Source organism: Pyrus communis, chromosome 11 (assembly GCF_963583255.1).
Source record: "Pyrus communis chromosome 11, drPyrComm1.1, whole genome shotgun sequence".
Lineage (NCBI taxonomy): Eukaryota > Viridiplantae > Streptophyta > Magnoliopsida > Rosales > Rosaceae > Pyrus > Pyrus communis.
Window position 1 is genome coordinate 26,218,990 of NC_084813.1, and position 18,947 is coordinate 26,237,936.

The window sequence follows — 18,947 nt, forward strand, 5'->3', positions numbered from 1 at the left end:
TTTCATATAGCATTGCATGATGTACTTGAAACAGTGTTACCATAGTGTTTCCTCAATTGGGAAGATGGGCTTACAATTCAATTGATGCATGAAATTTACAGAAAGTTTGGAATGAACCACGTCATAATATACTCATGTGACTAAACGCCATCAACCGCTGAATGTGCGGTCAAATATCCAACAACTAATAATCCAACGATCAAAGATCCCGGTGCATATAATGCTCCTGTGTATGCTAGAAAAACAAGAAATTTGGGTTGATTAGTATGGTTGTATTGGGTATGGGAGCATAGTGGCCACTTTCGTGCGTTCATCGATGGCTTCCAATCTGGTCCCCCTCCTGCCTGAATGTCTTGGCACTTGTCTTCCCTTCGTGCTTTTCAAAATCCATCATTTTCATATTAATTATTATACTTTTTGTTGGTTTTGCGGATTTTTCCTTAAAAATAAATAAATAAAATTATCGTTGCCTCACCTTCACATGCAGTGACTTCCCTTACTGTTTTTGTAATTATAATTATTGTTTTTGTCACACCTTGTGCCCATAAATGGAGCCGAATATGTCTTGCTTTACTTTGGACTAATATGCATATGGTTAGTTGTATAAGAAGGTAGTGACAAATTGACAAAGCAATTCTCAAAAGCCACATTAATATGCTAATCATGCCGAATGTCCGAGAATTCTACGGATTTGTTTGGAAGTGCTTTTAAAATAGTTGAAAGTGTTTTTTTGAACCAATCATTTGTAAAAATGCAAGTGAATCGTGGAAAAACATTTGAAATACTTTCCGCAAGAAGCACCAGAACATTAATATGCTAATTATGCCAAATGTCCACGAACTCTATGAGTTTGTTTGGAAGTGTTTTTACAATAGTTAAAAGCGTTTTTAGAAAAAAAATTTAACGAAGCGATCCTTAGTAAAAATGCAAATGAATTCTAGAAAAGCACTTGAAGTGATTCCTGCAAGAAGCATATAATGGAATATATGCTTCTTGCATGAAACACTTCAAGTGATTTTGAAAATATTTCTTATTTTTTCTAAAAATGTTTTCAGTTATTTTAAAAGAACTTCTAAACGAGCTCTACATTTTTTAGTACCAAAGCGATATTTTATATTACTTTGATTCACGAAGAGCAACTGGGCTGTAAAGGGATGGTGCATTGTCTTGACTAATACTTTCATACCCGTTAAAAGAATAAACATATTATACCCCTACGGATAATCACAAGTTCACAACATCTCAAGGAATCATCTTTGAGATAAACTTGGTCAAAAATTCAAAAGTTGGTCATGTTCCAAAATATACAGATATCATTATTTGCTTTCCATGGAACCGCTTTATGCATTATATTTTGCATAAATCATCCTTTAAATTAACCACAAGGAATTCCGTAGTTCTGTACCAATTTCAAATTCATATTTTACATGATATATTATAGGTTCAATTTCTGGCCCGTATGGATCACATGATAGTAGCGAGAAGAAGGTTGAATGCCTCTGTGAGTCTTCCTAACTCCACACGATAATAGTCAAGGAAAGACTGAAATGTCTTTGTGAGTTTTTCTAGCTCTTAGAAGAGTAAATTGCGGTGTTGGTCCCTTTTAAAAGAAAAAAAAAATCCTTTAAATTAAAATACACTGTTGTGGATGTGGAATCTCCAAGTTGTTTTTTTTAGGGTCCCAAACAAATGACATATATAGTTGTAAAGCAAAAGTTTATCATGTTATGCAAAATGCACTTGGGATTGACTGAGTGAGATGCCAAATCCAAACACAAAAAAGAAGAAATTCAAATTCCAAAGGCAAAGCCAAAACCCAACCAACATGCCTTTGCCTTCCTCTTCCTCTTCCTCTTTGTCTGGCCCAACGACAGCATACAACCATTAGCAATGCTCCAACTTCTATGCGCCTTTTTAGGCGCTCGAGTGGGATCTCCATAGTGGAAACCTACCTCCACAAGTACAAATTCCTGAGATTAAATATTCTACATTTAAAATTAATGTGGTTTCTTTTTGCCCTTCAATCATTGATTGATATGCGTTTATAAACTTAACTTTTTTTAATTTTGTTGTCATAAACTTAGTATGTGTCAAACAATAAGAAATTAAGTTCACAAGGAGGCCACACCTATATTTTGGGTCAAGAAGAATTGATCTCACAACTTCCACAACGGTTATTGTTATTGAATCTTAAGTCAATAACACTTAACATTGCATGAGTTATTTTAAATGACCTCAACACTTCATAAGTACATATCTCTTCTCTAGTAAAAGTGGAGAGAGGCATATTGGGGAGCATGTGTGGAAAATGAAGCCTACCACCACGAGAAGTATGTTCAGACTCGTTTTGATGCGTTATTGACTTAAAATGTCACAATAAATAAGTTTATCTACCATCACACACCACACAATGTGGCGGCAGCATAAGAAGATAGTTTTGGGTTCAGAAAATTTGAACTCGCCTCTTGATGGGTTAAATTTAACTTTAGTCAATTCTTTCCTCTTTATACTAATCATGCCCTAATTATAATTATAATAATTTGTAATCAGAGTTTCATGGGATTCTAAAAGTGTACAGCTCTGCAGAGCAACGTGCTGTGGCTGTGCAACTTGCTCCAACGGTCCCATTGCCCTACCAATTCCCTTCTTCCTTTTTTACACTAAATGCTCCACTTTAACTTTAACTCTCAATTTCAGAGCCTTGGATTTTCCTTTCCACGTACTTAATTGTTATTTTTCTTACTAAACAGCCAATTTAAACTTGTTTAGGCATATAACGTTATGTGATTAGTTTGATATATCGTAACACATAGCATCTTTTAGGTATAATTTGTAATTAGTTTGATATACTGTTACAATAAACGGGGACAGTTTGGTCATATCAAGCACCGATCAAATGGCAGTATGGCACCACCGAGAGAGAGGGAAAAACCATGTGTTGCCGCTACTGCAATTACCAGCGGAATGTTAGGCAGTTCACGAGAATCAACGAACTACATTTCCCTGAACACCAATAATTGAAAGGACCCGAAGTTTTCTATTAATTTACAGATTTGGTGCCATTTTTCCTCAACCTTCGAGCCTGTGCTTTTCCACTTGCATTTCTGTCTCTCAGACAAAAAATCGGCCCCATTAATGGCGGTTTGTCAGTTTCCACCCTCACAGAAAAACCAGAAGTAAATGCTTCGCCGCTGTCCTGTACGGCCTTCTCCAACTACCATTCCATTATTTCCTCTCTACACAAACATTCACTGACCAAGAACATCACTGTGGGAGCTGCCCTTTAATGGTGTTTTTGGTTCTTCCAACTCTCAAGGTTTGTCTCTTCTTCCTCCTACCTTATCTGCATTTTATTTCTCTCCCCATTTTTTCTTCTGGGTTGTGCTTTTTTCTCTGTTTTTTTTTTCCAGAAAATTTCTTAAAGATGCTTCCTTTGAACGATTAATCCTTGTTTTTCAGATGGGTTTTTAACTTTTTAACCAACTCGTTCAATCATTCAACATTATCCAGGAAAAAGGAAACTTGCTGTGTGAAATTTGCATGGAGGGATCACAGAATTTTGGGCACTGAGGAACTTTCATGAAACTTTGAGAGTATCAGAAAGCTTAGAATTTAGGAATTGAGCTGTAAGAATTTATACTGCAATGAGATACTTTTACTTGTTAGTTTCAGTCATTGTGTCATGGGTTTTGTTCCTTCCAAGAACCCATGAATTGCAAACCTCTCAGAGCCTAGTGTTGTTGCAGTTGAGGAAGCATTTAGAGTACCCTCCCTCATTAGAAATTTGGGGAAATTACAGTGGAGACCTCTGTAACCTGTCTTCCACTGCTCATGTGAGCATTTCATGCCAGGGCAATTCAGTCACTGAGCTCAAAATTATGGGAGATTATAAGCTTGTTAATGCGAGTGGTTTCAATGGATTTGCAATTCCCAACCAGACACTGTCTGAGAATTTTGAGATTGATTCTTTTTTCACCACATTGTCAAGGTTGCCTAGTTTGAGGGTTCTTAGCTTAGTGTCTCTGGGGATTTGGGGTCCGCTTCCTGATAAGATTCATCGGTTATCTTCGCTTGAAGTCTTAGACTTGAGCTCGAATTTCATGTTTGGTTCCATTCCGGCGAAAATATCTAGAATTGTGAAACTTCAAACTCTAACACTGGAGGGCAATTATTTCAATGAAACTGTCCCTGAGTGGTTGGACTCGTTGTCGAATCTCACTGTTTTGAGCTTAAAGAACAATCGGTTGAAAGGCGAGTTTCCTTCTTCGATATGCAGAATCAAGACACTCACTGTCATTGCTTTGTCTCACAATAAGCTTTCTGGAAAGTTACCTGATATGGCTAGTTTAAGCAGCCTGCATGTCTTGGACTTGAGAGAAAATCAATTAGATTCTGAACTACCAAGGATGCCGAAAGTGTTGGTTACAGTTCTTCTTAGCAAGAACTCATTCTCCGGAAAGATTCCTGCACAATTTGGTGATTTGGGTCAGCTTCAGCACCTTGATCTCTCATTCAATTATCTTAGCGGAGCACCGCCCTCTGCTTTGTTCTCTTTGTCAAACATCAGTTATCTGAATTTAGCATCCAATATGCTGAGTGGAGCATTCCCAGACAAGCTAAATTGTGGTGGAAAACTTGGGTTTGTTGATATTTCTAATAACAAGTTAATAGGTGATCTTCCGTCTTGCCTAGGCAGTCCTTCAAATGAGAGAGTTGTTCAACTGAACGGAAATTGTCTGTCGGTTGATTCTCAACACCAGCATCAAGTTTCATATTGCAGAGAAGCTCTTGCAAGGAACAAACAATCTAGAGGAAGAGGAACCGTCGTGCTAATTGCTGTTATCGCTGGAGCTGTTCTTGTTTTACTACTTTTGGTACTCGGGGTTCTTTTCTTTTGTAGAAGATACCGTTCTAGGAGGACAGTTGAGCACAACATATTTGCAAAGGCCGTGCCAGATAATTCACCAAATGGTTATTGCTCTGAACTCGTTGCAAACGCAAGTAAGTTATAACTAATCAGGTTACTTTGTTATTATTTATGTTTCCCCAAACACAAGGCATGACATTTCATAACGAATAATGCATATCAATTTTATGCTCTGAAATCTATGAATACAGACAACAATCATGTTTGAGTAGCTACGAAACTTAAGATGGTAACATTTGTATTATACCCTTTGTAGGATTCATATCTCAAGCAGCGAAGTTAGACGCACACGGTACCCCAGTGAGTCGTATATTTTCGCTTGAACAGTTGAAGGACGCAACAGACAACTTCGATTCATCTATGTTTATGGGTGAAGGCTCAATGGGAAAGGTACCCTTCTGATTTAGAAATGCTGTAGATATAATAGTTTGCTTGAAACATCCAATTTTTTAACTATCAAGCTCAAAACTATGAGTAGTAACCGGGATAAGAGTTTAATGGGCTTGGAATTATTTATTGATCACTTAAGCTCTCCAGATTCTTGATTTTGACCTGCTATTTTCATTCTTTTGCCTTCAGCTTTACAAAGGAAGGTTGGAAAATGGGACCTATGTTGCAATCCGATCTCTCACTGTATTGAAGAAATATTCAATTCAAAACCTTAAAGTTCGGCTGGATTTGCTCTCCAAGCTTCAGCATCCTCACTTGGCTGGCCTCTTGGGTTATTGCATCAACACTGGTGGACACGATGATTCCAGCGGCAACAGAGTCTTCCTTGTAAATGAATTTGTCTCTGGTGGGAACTACCGTACCTATCTGTCAGGTCAGTATTTGCATGTGTGCGTGAAAGCGTATATTTAAAGTTTATCATAGGTTTCGTATTGAATTCTCTCAAATTCTAACCAAGCTGTGCGCATACGTGTAGAAAACTATCCGGAGAAGGTTCTCAAGTGGTCTGATAGATTGGCAATTCTAATGGGAGTTGCGAAGGCCGTGGACTTTCTTCACACTGGGGTTATTCCAGGCTGCTTCAACAACCGACTGAAAACAAACAATATATTGCTTGATGAGCATCGGATTGCAAAGTTGAGTGACTATGGAATGTCCATCATCACAGATGAAAGTGAAAAACTCGAGGCACGTTTCTTCACTCATTTTACTTTTTGACTTTGCATTCGTAAGTACGGTTCCAAGTTGTTATTCTGATGTCATTCTATTTCTTCTGCAGGCAAAGGGAGAAGGCCCGAAAACAAAATCGTGGTACGAATGTAACCTATTGTCTACAAAGTAGCTTTCCAGCAGATTACTGCAGTTTTAACAATTCAAAAGTTGAGTATAAATAGTTAGTTCTGTTGTTCCATTTTGCAGGAATAAAACAAATATGGAGGGTGATGTTTACAACTTCGGATTTATCCTACTCGAATCACTAGTTGGGCCTATTGTGAGCGGAAAAGGGGAAACATTTCTGCTAAATGAAATGGTACGCCAAAGTAAAGTTTCGATTTTTATAGAATAACATTTCGAAATGTTTCATGTGGAACTGTAATTTTGATGTGCGTTGTGATGAACCGAAAATGCAGGCATCGTTTGGCAGCCAAGATGGTCGAAGAAGAATTGTGGACCCGATTGTTTTGACGACTTGCTCGCAAGAGTCTTTATCGATTGTGGTATCCATAACAAAAAAATGCATATCTCCAGAAGTGGCAGCTCGTCCCTCGTTCGAGGATGTTCTTTGGAACTTGCAGTATGCAGCTCAAGTGCAAGCCACTGCTGATAGTGATCAGAAATCTGATTCTACGTCTTAAGACTCCTCCTAGTAGTTTGTGACCTTACAGCCTATGCGACAGCTGAGAAGCGAGATCACGTTAACATGTGGTAGTGTGACGGTCACATTGAGAAATTTCTCCAAAATGCGGGATTGTAAAGATAAACTAGGCTGTTGGCTGCATAGCCGTGTGAAAATGTAAAGGTTTGGGCTTTTCATTAGTACAAATAATAGTGAATCGTTAAGTTTAATGTTCGAAAGTAATGGGGCTTTGGCCCTTGGGGTAATATGTAAGCTTACAAAATTTTCACGACTTATTAATGCAAAACAAAATGATCCGAAAACAAGTTTTGAAACAACTTGCTAATGAATCGGATCATTATTGGGTTACGCGTTAATAATTCATTTATGAGTCAAGTCGTTATAGAATTATTTGTTAAGAACTTGATAAGATAAATTTAATAAGATATATTTTTTCAGATCTGGTCATTAGGTATGTCAATTTCTTACATAACTCGTTAATTTGACATGAAAAGAATGAACCGTTTGAGTCAATATCAAATCACATGTTACGAACCCGTTGAGATAACAAGTTTGACACAACACGATCCGTTAAGATAACATGTATGAAGCAATAATGATAAACACAACCCATTTGCCAATCCTAATGATATGGGTTAAAGTCGGTATACGAAAGCAAGCAGATTTGTAACTTAGTTAGTTACAAACACCCACAACTAAACATGAGGTCGTGTTTTTATATTCTCCGAACACTGCTTGTATCAAGGAAAAAAAGGAGTCAGTAGATATTAACATGGTAATCTAAGATGCACGCTAATTACTAAAGAAAGGTGATTGTTAATTGTATGATTAAGTTAATCAAGGTGGGGAATTAAACAAAATATATAATAATAAAAAATTAAAAAAAAAACAATGGTGGCTCTCACGTTACAAGGACAGGTGAACAATTTCTCCACTCACGTGCGTTGCTTTCTTTCTTATTTCAAAAGAAATCTGCAGGACTGTGTGAAGAGGTAATGTGGGATACTTACAAAATAAGATTAAGGAAGATGAAGAATTCGATTCAACAAAAAATAATAATAAAAATAATAAAGAATTTGAATTTGAATTTGAATTTAATTTTCATGCACATTGTTGTTTAACAAATTCGATTATCGTCTAACTTTATTTAATTAAAAAATTAGACATAAAGAGAAGTATGCATGAAAAGAAAAACGAGAGTTATATTTAGGGGTGTGCTATCTACACACCTTATTTTACTTCTCACACACCTCTTGATAATTTCTATCCGTTGATCTTCTTCAATTCATCCGATCCGACGGCCGAAAATTAAAAAAGTGTGTGAGAAGTAAAATTGGTGTGCGGATATCACACCCCTGTGTCTATTCGAGAATAGGATCTCATATGAGTCAAATGACAAAGTAATATATAATTTATGAGAGTTTACACTCCTAATATCACCGATGCCTTTTTTGATAAAACTCAACACCTAGTAATAGGTGATTAAGTTGGAATAATAACTGTGATATTAGTGGTAGACCATGCTTGGGCTTAGGCCTGACAATTTATTGTATGACATGTTAACCCGATACAAACGATCAAATAACAAGTTTCGGGTCAACCCTTTAACATGCTGGTTCGTTCCGGGTCACCTGCTAAAAACCCGATAATATATCATTTGCCAGATTTAGACATTAAAATGACAATTTCTTGCATTACCCGTTATCCTGACACGACCCATTGATGAATTGGGTCGTCATTGGGTCACCTGTTAAGAGTTGTTAAGAAATTGAGTTTAACACGATTTGCCTTCTTAAGATAACAAGTAGGACATGAAAACGATACGAACACGACAACCACGACTCTTTTGTCACGTCTACTTAGACCTACAAGGTTTATCATTATCTTTCTCTAAATCATAATCAAACTTTATGAAAAATCATTATGAGATTATTAGAATATTAAATATGAGAATCCAACCAAAGGTTGGTTGTGTTCCCCAACCTTAATAATAAAAATTGACTACCTTGAAGTGGACAATGTGTTCTTGGTAAAAGTGGACATTTCAACCTACTCCTAACTTAGCTCCTCCTCCTTCTCTAGATACTATATATTAATATGCCTTGTAGCATAATATACTTACATTTTAAGCACATACAAACTTGATTCCATTAGTAGGCAGTTTGGTGACAGACTAATAGGTAAAGGGTCCAATTCCAGCTCCAGTTATATGATACTTACGCACTGATGATCACTTATTTGAGTAGGTCGTTTGGTTGACCTGTCAGCTGTAAAATTACGCTATCTATGAACATGTTATAATTCGCAACTCCAATTTTCTTTGATCAAACTTCTACAATCCAAGACAAGACCATAGAGATGATGATTAAGGCTAAGAGAACTGTAAACGAGAGAGACTACCAAAACAGAATCAACCTCTGCATAAGAAGTTTCTAACTTTAGTTATTTTCAACGTGTAAAACAAAACCCAAAACTCAGCACAAAGAACTTTCCCAACTCCTTTTTTCTAGCAACAAAACCAGTGAGCCAGTTACCATGCCAATCTCTAATTCATCCTCCACTTCCAATCCAGACCATCAATTCACCATCAATATTATGTCAGTATCATTATTCTAAAAATAACATATCAATATACACTTATTTTTTAAATAACGAGCGTCATGCGCACTCAATTTTACTTCTTACACTCTCAAATTCGGCCGTGGCCCAAAGTCACGATGGTCGGTGGGCCGTGGCCCAAAACAGAAATGTAACGGCTATTCTGATGGGAGCGCGGGGTCCACTATCTCGCGGGTTGTGTTTTGACGATTTGACCGATTAGTATCCGATGACAACAGCATTGTGTCGGCGAGTACAGTCCAGCCGAGCAACAAAAGCGCGGGCATCACCACGACAAAAAGTATTCGCGTGCATTTCACGCTCGGATTCAACTGAGTCAGTTCGCCGAGTCCGACCATCTTTCATGCGCGACGGGTACACACGCTCGCCGAGTTCCAACGACGAGTTGTAATTTATTAGGTGAGAGGAGCATTTCAGCCGCGCCGTCGCAATCAGCCAACGTCAAACGACAACGACCGTCAGACACCGAACCAAATTCCCGCCAGCACGACGCCGTTTCATCACTACTCCTTCGGACAGATAAATAATAAATTTTCTCGTGCTTATGAAAATAATGATTATTTTATTAATTTTTATGGAAATTCCCAAATCGCTACTGTCAGCTTCACCTTTTTCAACATTCGCACTACTTTAAATTCCTAATCAGTTGCGCACTCACTCTCACCCCGTAGAACGATTCGTCTCTCTCGTCTCGCTCCCACGCATTTCTCCAATTTTTGGCCACTGAATTTACTGGTAAATTATCTTTATTTTTCTTAATTATTCATCTAATTTTTTAATTAATTTTTCATTTGCTTCTGATAATCTGCAATTTTTATTGCTTTTTGTTTAATTTGATCGCGTACATTGTGATAAATCTGTTTGCTTTGAGCTTGCGTGAGTTTAAGTACGTGGATCGGATGCTTAAGCAAATTTAGGAAATAATTTAGTAGCTGAGCTCAGTTTGTGATCTTTGAGCTGTTTTTGTGCTAATTAGAGTCGCATTTTCTTAAAAAATTATTAATTTCCATCTTTTGAGTGTCGGCAGCGTTTGATATTCAATGAGTTTGGCTTACATCAAGCATTACCTTTTTGGTCACCGGTTCTAGTCGTAGAAACAGTCTCTTTGTAAAACAAAGGTAATGCCGTGGACGATAGACGTTTCCTCCAACACTCGCTATGCAAGGAGCATTGTTGGCTTGGGTCGCCCTTTTTTGTTGCCTTTTTGGTGATGAATGAAATATTTTTCTAATCCTAAATTCCTAATTTATTGCCATTTTTTGTGAAATATATTTATGCATTATTGTTATTATTTCTCCTAATGATGCTTATTGTTGTGGTTGGTGAGCTCAGTTTGTGATTTTTGAGCTCTCTTTTGCCAATTTCAGTCACAGTTTTCATTAAAACTGAATATTTTTTAATCGTTCGAGTGTTGGCGTTTGATCTTCAATGGGTTTGTTTTCCATCAGATGTAACAGTTTTATTCATATTTTTTTTTTGACATTTTCGAATCCTAAACTCGTAATTTTGTTGCTGATTGAAATGATTTTCTGGTTTTGTTTGTATCTCAAGTGTTTGGAGTATAAAGCTTTGTGAATGTGAATACTTGAACACATTGGAGAACAAGTCTGCTGTGTGCTTCTGCAACCATGGGTCTAGGAGTAAAAGCCAAGAGCCGCCGGGGCAGCACGGTTCAAATTGATTATCACATTCATATTCAGGATATTAAGCCTTGGCCCCCATCACAGTCGCTCAGATCACTTCGTACTGTGTTGATTCAGTGGGAAAATGGCGAACGCAATTCGGGGACCACCAGCCCTGTTGTCCCCTCAATTGGGTCCATTGTTGGTGAGGGAAAAATTGAATTCAATCAGTCTTTCAGGTTACCAGTGACTCTGCTAAGAGATATGTCGGTTAAAGGTGGTGGTGGTGGTGATACATTTCAAAAGAATTTGTTAGAGTTACATTTGTATGAGCCTCGGAGGGACAACCCTAAAGGCCAGTTGTTGGCCACTGCCATTATAGATTTAGCTGATCATGGTATCGTGAAGGAGACCATAAGCGTTACCGCTCCAATGAACAGTAAGAGGAGCTATAGGAACACTGATCAACCAGTTTTGTTTGTCAAGATTCAGCCTGTTGTGAAGGGCCGCACTAGCTCCTCATCTAGGGGTAGCTTGTCGAGAGGAGTATCACTGGACAATGCTGGCAGTGAATCTGTTTCGGCCTTGATGAATGAGGAATTTGCTGAGGAAGCAGAAGTTGCCTCTTTCACCGATGATGATGTTTCCTCGTACTCATCTCAAATTATATCTTCCACTTTAGAAACAAATCGCACTATGTCTCCTCGAAAACAAGAGGTAATGATTCACCTAGTTTTTATTTTTTCTGTTTTTTGGATGGAAACTTGTCACTGTGACTGCTAAAATGATAATATACTAATACGTCATTTAACAATTCTGCATTGGATTGCAGACGGGACAAAAGATGGGGCTTCATAGCACTGAAGGTGATAACGAGAAACAGGCCTTACACTCAAAACTAGGACTCGAAAAACCAAATTTAATGGCTCAGAATGCACTACATGAATATATGAAGGGAAGTTCATCATGCTCATCATCAATCGACCTATCTTCTGACCCTGGAAGCCCAGTAAATGGTAATGCTTCAGTAGCCAACTCTCCCAGCTCAATTTCAAGAATCCTAAAAACTGTTGGTGCAGAGGCTTCTCCATCAGCATCTTTGAATGGAAAGGCCGAAGATTCCAATTCCAGCATGGGAAGCAATGGCCATGATCACTTAGCTCACGATGTTAATGATAAGGTTGTTGATGGCAGGGATTGCCTGGAGGCTGCAGTTAGTGATGATAGTTCTACTGAGGACAACAAAAGAAAGCAACAAGAAGAAAATGGAGATGGAAGACAAAGTTTTGATGAGGAAAAGCATTCTTGGGAACGTGAATCATCCATTGTGCATGAGGCTAATGGAAAGGAGATTCCTATCGGCACGAAGGAAAATATAAAGCATATTAAGTCTGTTAGGTCACCGATTGACTTGGCTAAGAATGCATTGACTGGTATTCAGGGAGAAGCACAGAACGGTGCAGGTATTGTAAGAAAAGATGCTAAAGTATATCCTAGGGATTCAAGAAGTGTGATCTTAGAAAGCAAAATCCATCAGATGGAAAACAGAATTAAGTTGCTTGAGGGAGAATTGAGAGAAGCTGCGGCTGTTGAGGCTGCCCTTTATTCAGTAGTTGCTGAGCATGGAAGTTCCATGAGTAAGGTCCATGCTCCAGCTCGGCGCCTTTCTAGGCTGTATCTTCATGCTTGTAAAGAAAGTTCCCGTTCTAGGAGGGCCAGTGCAGCTAAAAGTATTGTCTCAGGACTAGTTTTGGTTGCAAAAGCATGTGGGAATGATGTCCCAAGGTACGTTCTAGTGGTGCTTATTTTCTGCATTTTCATTGTCTTATTTACAGTCATATCGCCTTTGAGATTGATCCTTTGAAGCAAAAGTTTCCAGAGCTCGTTAGATTTCAATCGTTAAGTGTGAACTTTTAACAAATTGGTGGAACTTTGGTATTTGAAAATCAGGGTACTGCATGAAGATCCAAAGAAGAACTGCATATATGAATTGCATGAATTAAGTTTTCATGTTTGTTTGATGCACTCGTTCATTTTCCTTCTCTCTCTGATTACAGGCTAACATACTGGCTGTCAAATTCTATCGTGTTGAGAACAATAGTAAGCCAGGTTGCTGGTGAATCAAAATTACCTATGTTGGCAGGGCCTTCTATTGACAGGAATGGTGCTGGAAAAGTAAAAAATAAGGTATCGTCTTCAATTAAATGGAAGGCTCCATCTTCTGGGAAGAAAGAAGGAATGAAGATCTTGAATGGAAGTTTTGGTGACTGTGAGAACCCGCAAACCTTTATGTCTACACTGGAGAAGATTGAATCATGGATCTTTTCACGGATAGTTGAATCTATCTGGTGGCAGGTCATCTTTTCCTCTGTTTTTCCGCATTGAATTTTCTTCAAATCTACAATTTCAAAACTATCTTATCGAATGAATTTCATGAGGTCTTGCGTCTGATTCTTTCACTGTTATATTTTCAGACTTTGACTCCACACATGCAGTCTGTCGCTGTGAAGGCAAATAGTGAAGGTGCCGATTCTGGGTCGAGGAAAAACTATAAAAGGACATCTAGTTCAATTGATCAAGAGCAAATTAACTTTTCATTAGACCTTTGGAAGAAGGCTTTCAGGGATGCTTGTGAAAGACTCTGTCCAGTACGAGCTGAGGGACATGAGTGTGGCTGCTTGCCTTTGTTGGCGAGATTGGTATATCCATATATCACTGATACTTCCATCATTACGTATTGATATTAATAAATTTCTTTTTTTCTTTTTTTTTTCTTCGAAGATATCTGAATCTTGTGAATAGCAATCTCACAGGATGATTTTGTTTCATGTTTTTTTAACAAACGGTAGTGTTAGTGTGTTAAATTGTTAGTTGTTAGGGGGGGACGGGGCTCGGTGGGGATTAAACCCGCACCCCGCATAGGCATGATTGCTCTCTGCCACTGCAGTTAAGCGCCATCTGCTGTTTCATATGTTATTGATCGATGCAAATTTCTCTCTTTTAAATTTGACATTGTAATTGCATGATATCTCTGCCACTGTCATGTGTTTAGGTAATGGAACAATCTGTTGCTAGACTAGATGTGGCAATGTTCAATGCTATTCTTCGTGAATCTTCTGATGAGATCCCAACCGATCCGGTGTCCGATCCCATTAGTGATTTGAAGGTTCTTCCAATTCCGGCTGGGAAGTCAAGTTTTGGGGCTGGTGCACTACTGAAGAGTGCGGTAAGCCTTATTCATGAATCTCTCGAGGCAAAAGTCTATACGTGTGCGCTAAATCTTTGATTCAAATCAGATAGTTATGTGCATTGGACTGAAATTCGCATCCTGTACTTCATAATCCCTGAGTCTCATTATTCTGAGTGTACCTCGTCAAATTTGCATCTCTATTATGTTATATGTAAGGAATACTAACTTCTATTTTTCTCCATTTATGGTCATGGTTATCAGATTGGGAACTGGTCAAGATGGCTAACTGACCTATTTGGTATGGACGATGATGACTCACTTGAAGATGTCAATGACGATGATGACAATGACGAGAGGCAAGATAAATCGTTCAAGTCCTTCCATCTCCTTAATGCATTGAGTGATCTCATGATGCTCCCGAAGGACTTGCTCTTAAGTAAATCCATCAGAAAAGAGGTTCAGCACAATTCTCAGACCTTTCTATTAGACTCACTGAGCATTGTTCAGTTCTTATTCATGGTGCTTGGATTTTGTTTTGAAGGTATGCCCTGCATTTTCTGCACCACTGATCAAAAGGATTCTCGACACTTTTGTTCCAGACGAATTTTGCACTGACCCAATTCCAGGCGTAGTGCTTCAAGCCCTAGAATCTGAGGTAATCATCCATTTCAAAATAATTTCTTTAGAGGAGCTGCATGTTTCTGGTGAATCTGTAGTTACAATCATAAGAAGCATGCAGTCTTTGTTAAATCAAAACCAATTTTGGTCTCTTTGTAAAATAGGACGCTCTTGAGGCTGGGGAGGACACTGTCACAAACGTCCCCTACACCGGAGCTGGTACAGTCTATTTGCCACCCTCAACAGCTTCTGTTGCGAGTATTATCGGAGAGGTTGGAGGCCAATCACAGCTGAGAAGAAGTGGGTCTTCAGTGCTCAGAAAATCATACACCAGTGATGATGAGCTTGATGAACTGAACTCACCCTTGGCCTCAATCTTCATCGATTCTTCCCGGTCTTTGCCAGTTGCAACGAAGCCCAGCCGGGCATCAATTGGAAATGGCAATCAAACTGCTGTCAGATATGAACTCCTCCGGGAAGTTTGGACAAACAGCGAGTAGCTGTAATATATAGAATTATGTCCAAGCATACACAGATGAATAATTTGTTTCTGTTCCTCAATGGAGTTTGTAAATCCGTGCTCCGGTTTTGGTCACAACATTGTATCTTTGATGTCGCTGTACAAAAATAACGGAAAACGTTGAAATTCAAGTGGTTAAGAGTGTCATTTGTGATCGAATTCTAGTAGAGAAAGTGTTCAATTTATTCTTTTCGAAGAAAAAACGCCGATAGAGGGGGATTTTTCATGTCTCACTCAATACATTACAAACTTGTAGCTCTCGTGCTGCAAGCCACGGGTGACAAAAATAACACTTACAAGACCAAAATTTCAAAACTAAGTTGGAACATTCAACACTCATGAATCCCAACCAAACTCTAACTCTCACATCTTAAATATATACTTGTACTCCCGGAATGCAACCGATAAGGAAAGCCGAAAAAGATACAGATGTGTAATCACGCAGTGAGCTTCTGGGAAGAACTGACAGCGTTTATATGCTGAAGATGTAATGCAGCCAACAACCCCTGCCAGGTTTCTCCCGGCGCAGCTTTGACCTGAAAATCGATGAGTTTGTTCTGTTTTCTGTAGTAATCTTCCAGCGACTTGGACTGAGATAAGAGAGAAACAGATTACTACCCATTTTTCGATGGAGATAAACTAACATATAAAACAGAACAAGGTCGAAATCATCAAACAGATGTAAACAGAGAACAATGGCAGTACCTGCTCTGCATCAGCAGGGGAAGATTTCAGAAGTTCTTCCTTTGACTGCAGATTCAGATTTCGAACGGAGTTGCCCATGCTAAGATATTCTCGGCAAGCAGAGAAGTTTCGGGTTCCTAGATTATTCTTCACCAAGTGCTCATTTGAGCACTTGAAATTCACCACTAAATCAATCTCGGCAATTTGGCTAACAATCTCCTGTAACAAGCAAAACAACATCTCCATCAAAACAAAAAAATTCAAAATTTCCACAGAAATTACAAAAATTCTCTGGAAACATGCCGCGGTTTAGTTTCCCTCGAGGCTTAATTAGAAGTTTGTAACCAGTTTTATTTGCGTACATTGCATATTTCCCGAAATTCTAATCATAAACCATGAAGCAAAATTATGATCTTGTCATAGAAGTTAAAACTCACAGCTTGTGTTCTTGTTCGAGGAATCCCATCGAGAATGAATCCAATTTCGCCGCGATAGTATCCTTCTTCCAACCTCTTCGACAACAATGCAAATATCACTTCGTCCGGAACAAGCTTCCCTTCATTCACTGCATTCGCAATCTAAATTACCAAAAAAGAGAAAGCATTCAAATTTCTTCCCTAAAAAATGGGAAAATTAATATTTTTACCCCAAAAAATCCTAATTCAATTGGAAAAAACAGTGAAATTAACCTGCTTGTAGAGAGAAGAGCGAGGATTGAGCTCCTGGCGAACGAGGGATCCCATAGAAATGTGCGGAACTTCCAGAAGCTTCGAGAGCCTCTCGGCGTACAGGTGCTTCTTCGCGCCTCTGTCTCCGATCAGCACCCACTGCACACCTCTCCCCGGGACCCACCCGTCCGAGTCCAGCATCCGATTCCGACTCGTCTTCCTCCGTTCCTCCTCTTCGTCCTTATCGTCGTAGTAATAATCGTCGTCCTCGTACTGCAGCTGAGCCGCCGCCGATCCGTAGGCTCGGCGCTCCAGATTCCCGAGGCCGCGGCGCGTGAGCCGGGACGCAACTACTTGTAGGCGGCTGAGTACGGCCATGGTGGCGACCGGTGGTGGCTAACTCACTTTCTCTAGGGTTTTAGAGGGAGAGAAGAAGGAAGAGAGAATGTGTGGGGTTTTTGTTGATGCCACCCACTTTATTTACTCTTTGATTACAAAGTGGGCGCAGATCACATGCATCATACGGAGAATTAATCACGCACCAGCTACGTGTCAGTACACTACAGGACGGTTGGACTGGTAAGTGTTGTAGGTAATGAATCCCAGAGCGGGAGAGACACGTATCAAATGTATGTGACCCAGGACTCCACAGATGGTGGAGGGTCGTTGTCTGGGTGCCACGTGGGTGATATGCTGTGGTTGGTGCTTTCCATTGGACTATAACTGCTTTCTGTTGGCCACGACTCTATTCCTTCTTTCATACTCATGGGCATTTTAAGAAATCGATTTTCAGAATTTAGAGGGGGAATTGACTAAATTTTTAATATTTAACGACATTTGATTGATACATCAATAATATTTAACGACTTTTTAATGTTCATTCAAAAAAGATAAATATTTATAGAAAAATTATTAAAGTTTGTTTCTCCAACGTTAAAAGAAAACTCAATTCACTAAATTTAAAATGGATCAGTTAACTCAGTCCACAAATATATCATAGCTATCAATCGATTCCTAAAATTTAGGTGGAATGGGGGTTATAATTCTTTCTTTCTACTTTCTCGAGGTATAATGATAGACCAAAAGACTCGACTAGAAGGAATCCGCGGAGAAGTGTCCCCCTATCCTCTTCAAAAACGTTCGTGACCGTTTATCGTACATTGTGCGATCAGTTTTCGTTATGTACTATTTATATTTAATTTTAAATTTCAAATTTTGAAATAATTTTTAATCACACGATATACGATGAACGGTCACGACCAAACGATGAAGGCAATCTCACTGGCACTGTGAATCCTGCTTTTGAGGGTTTGATTCAACAGGACGCATGGTCATATATAGGATCAATAGTATTGTGCAACCCTACTGTGTTGGCTGCACTAATTGGCTCTCAATCTGCATGGAACTGCCTGCGCGAACGCTATGCTTCACACCACATGCCGTCTCTCCAGCTTCGAAGTGAACTCATGAACACCCACCGTGGCGACTCTTCTGTTGCTGACTTTCTTGATCGTGTCAGCCATCGTGCTCAAAAATGTCGGTCCAGCATATGAAAGCAGCGTAGCCTCTGCTCAGGCTTGCGAGGAGCCATATCTTACAGTGCTTTGGAAGCTCTCCTTCTCAGTGCTGAACGTTGACAGAAAAGCCACAATCCTCCTCTTTGAGGAAGGGGGGGACTCTTGGTGGTGCCATCAATAAATGGGACGAGATTCCTGCTACGAAGCAAGGGAAGCATCGGCGCCTCGGTAATTGGTACGATCGAGTTTGATGGTGAGAAATTTGCACACGTTGGGTTGGGTAGGGTTTGGGGTAGAGGAGGAAGAACCGATAGGAATTTCCAAAAGTCCTTGGCTTATCAAGGCTGTGATGAAGCGTTGATCGCAGAGGAAAGTATACCAAGCTTTGGCAGTGGCTAATCTTTTGGTGGGAACCGTACAACGATGTTACTTGTTAGTCAATAGCCCGGCAGGAGATTTTGTATGTTCGGTACTCACACCTAAAATTATTTTAACCCGAACTTCTCTAATCTCTAATAAGAAAGTCCTACCAAAATTTCTTTCAAGTTGCCCGGTATCTCGTGTGTTGTCATGGTCCAACCAATCTGTTAAGGAAATTTTTTTTCCACATTTGCAAAAGATATATTTGATTTCAAAACTCCGCCTTTTTTTGTGGGAAGATTGAAACAAACTGAAAACAAGCACTTTTAGTGGGGTTGAATTTTAACTTTAAAATTAAAGTACATTCTTAAAGAGTGAGAATTGTTCTTTGGTTCTGCAAAGCAAAAGAAACATG

The 18,947-nt window shown here is 39.1% G+C and overlaps 3 protein-coding genes across 3 annotated transcripts; 2 read left to right on the top strand and 1 right to left on the bottom strand.

The window, feature by feature from the left end:
* The first annotated feature begins 2,840 nt into the window (after nucleotides 1-2,840).
* LOC137708410 (probable inactive leucine-rich repeat receptor-like protein kinase At3g03770) lies at nucleotides 2,841-7,043 on the top strand. Its single transcript, XM_068447479.1, has 8 exons — nucleotides 2,841-3,316; nucleotides 3,511-5,001; nucleotides 5,184-5,317; nucleotides 5,507-5,750; nucleotides 5,853-6,064; nucleotides 6,156-6,187; nucleotides 6,296-6,407; nucleotides 6,508-7,043. Exons 2-8 carry the CDS (start codon nucleotides 3,645-3,647, stop codon nucleotides 6,730-6,732), a joined length of 2,316 nt encoding a protein of 771 aa, XP_068303580.1. The 5' UTR covers nucleotides 2,841-3,316; nucleotides 3,511-3,644; the 3' UTR covers nucleotides 6,733-7,043.
* Nucleotides 7,044-9,928: 2,885 nt separating this feature from the next.
* LOC137708069 (uncharacterized) lies at nucleotides 9,929-15,442 on the top strand. The gene is made up of 9 exons (XM_068447051.1): nucleotides 9,929-10,088; nucleotides 10,905-11,692; nucleotides 11,808-12,760; nucleotides 13,033-13,330; nucleotides 13,450-13,674; nucleotides 14,028-14,201; nucleotides 14,427-14,621; nucleotides 14,707-14,820; nucleotides 14,948-15,442. The coding sequence occupies exons 2-9, from the start codon at nucleotides 10,982-10,984 to the stop codon at nucleotides 15,281-15,283; spliced, it is 3,006 nt and encodes a 1,001-aa protein (XP_068303152.1). The 5' UTR covers nucleotides 9,929-10,088; nucleotides 10,905-10,981; the 3' UTR covers nucleotides 15,284-15,442.
* Nucleotides 15,443-15,468: 26 nt separating this feature from the next.
* Nucleotides 15,469-17,133, bottom strand: LOC137708070 (probable adenylate kinase 7, mitochondrial). Its single transcript, XM_068447052.1, has 4 exons — nucleotides 16,677-17,133; nucleotides 16,425-16,565; nucleotides 16,009-16,206; nucleotides 15,469-15,893 (listed from the first exon to the last, which is right to left on the bottom strand). The coding sequence occupies exons 1-4, from the start codon at nucleotides 17,031-17,033 to the stop codon at nucleotides 15,741-15,743; spliced, it is 849 nt and encodes a 282-aa protein (XP_068303153.1). The 5' UTR covers nucleotides 17,034-17,133; the 3' UTR covers nucleotides 15,469-15,740.
* Nucleotides 17,134-18,947: the final 1,814 nt, after the last annotated feature.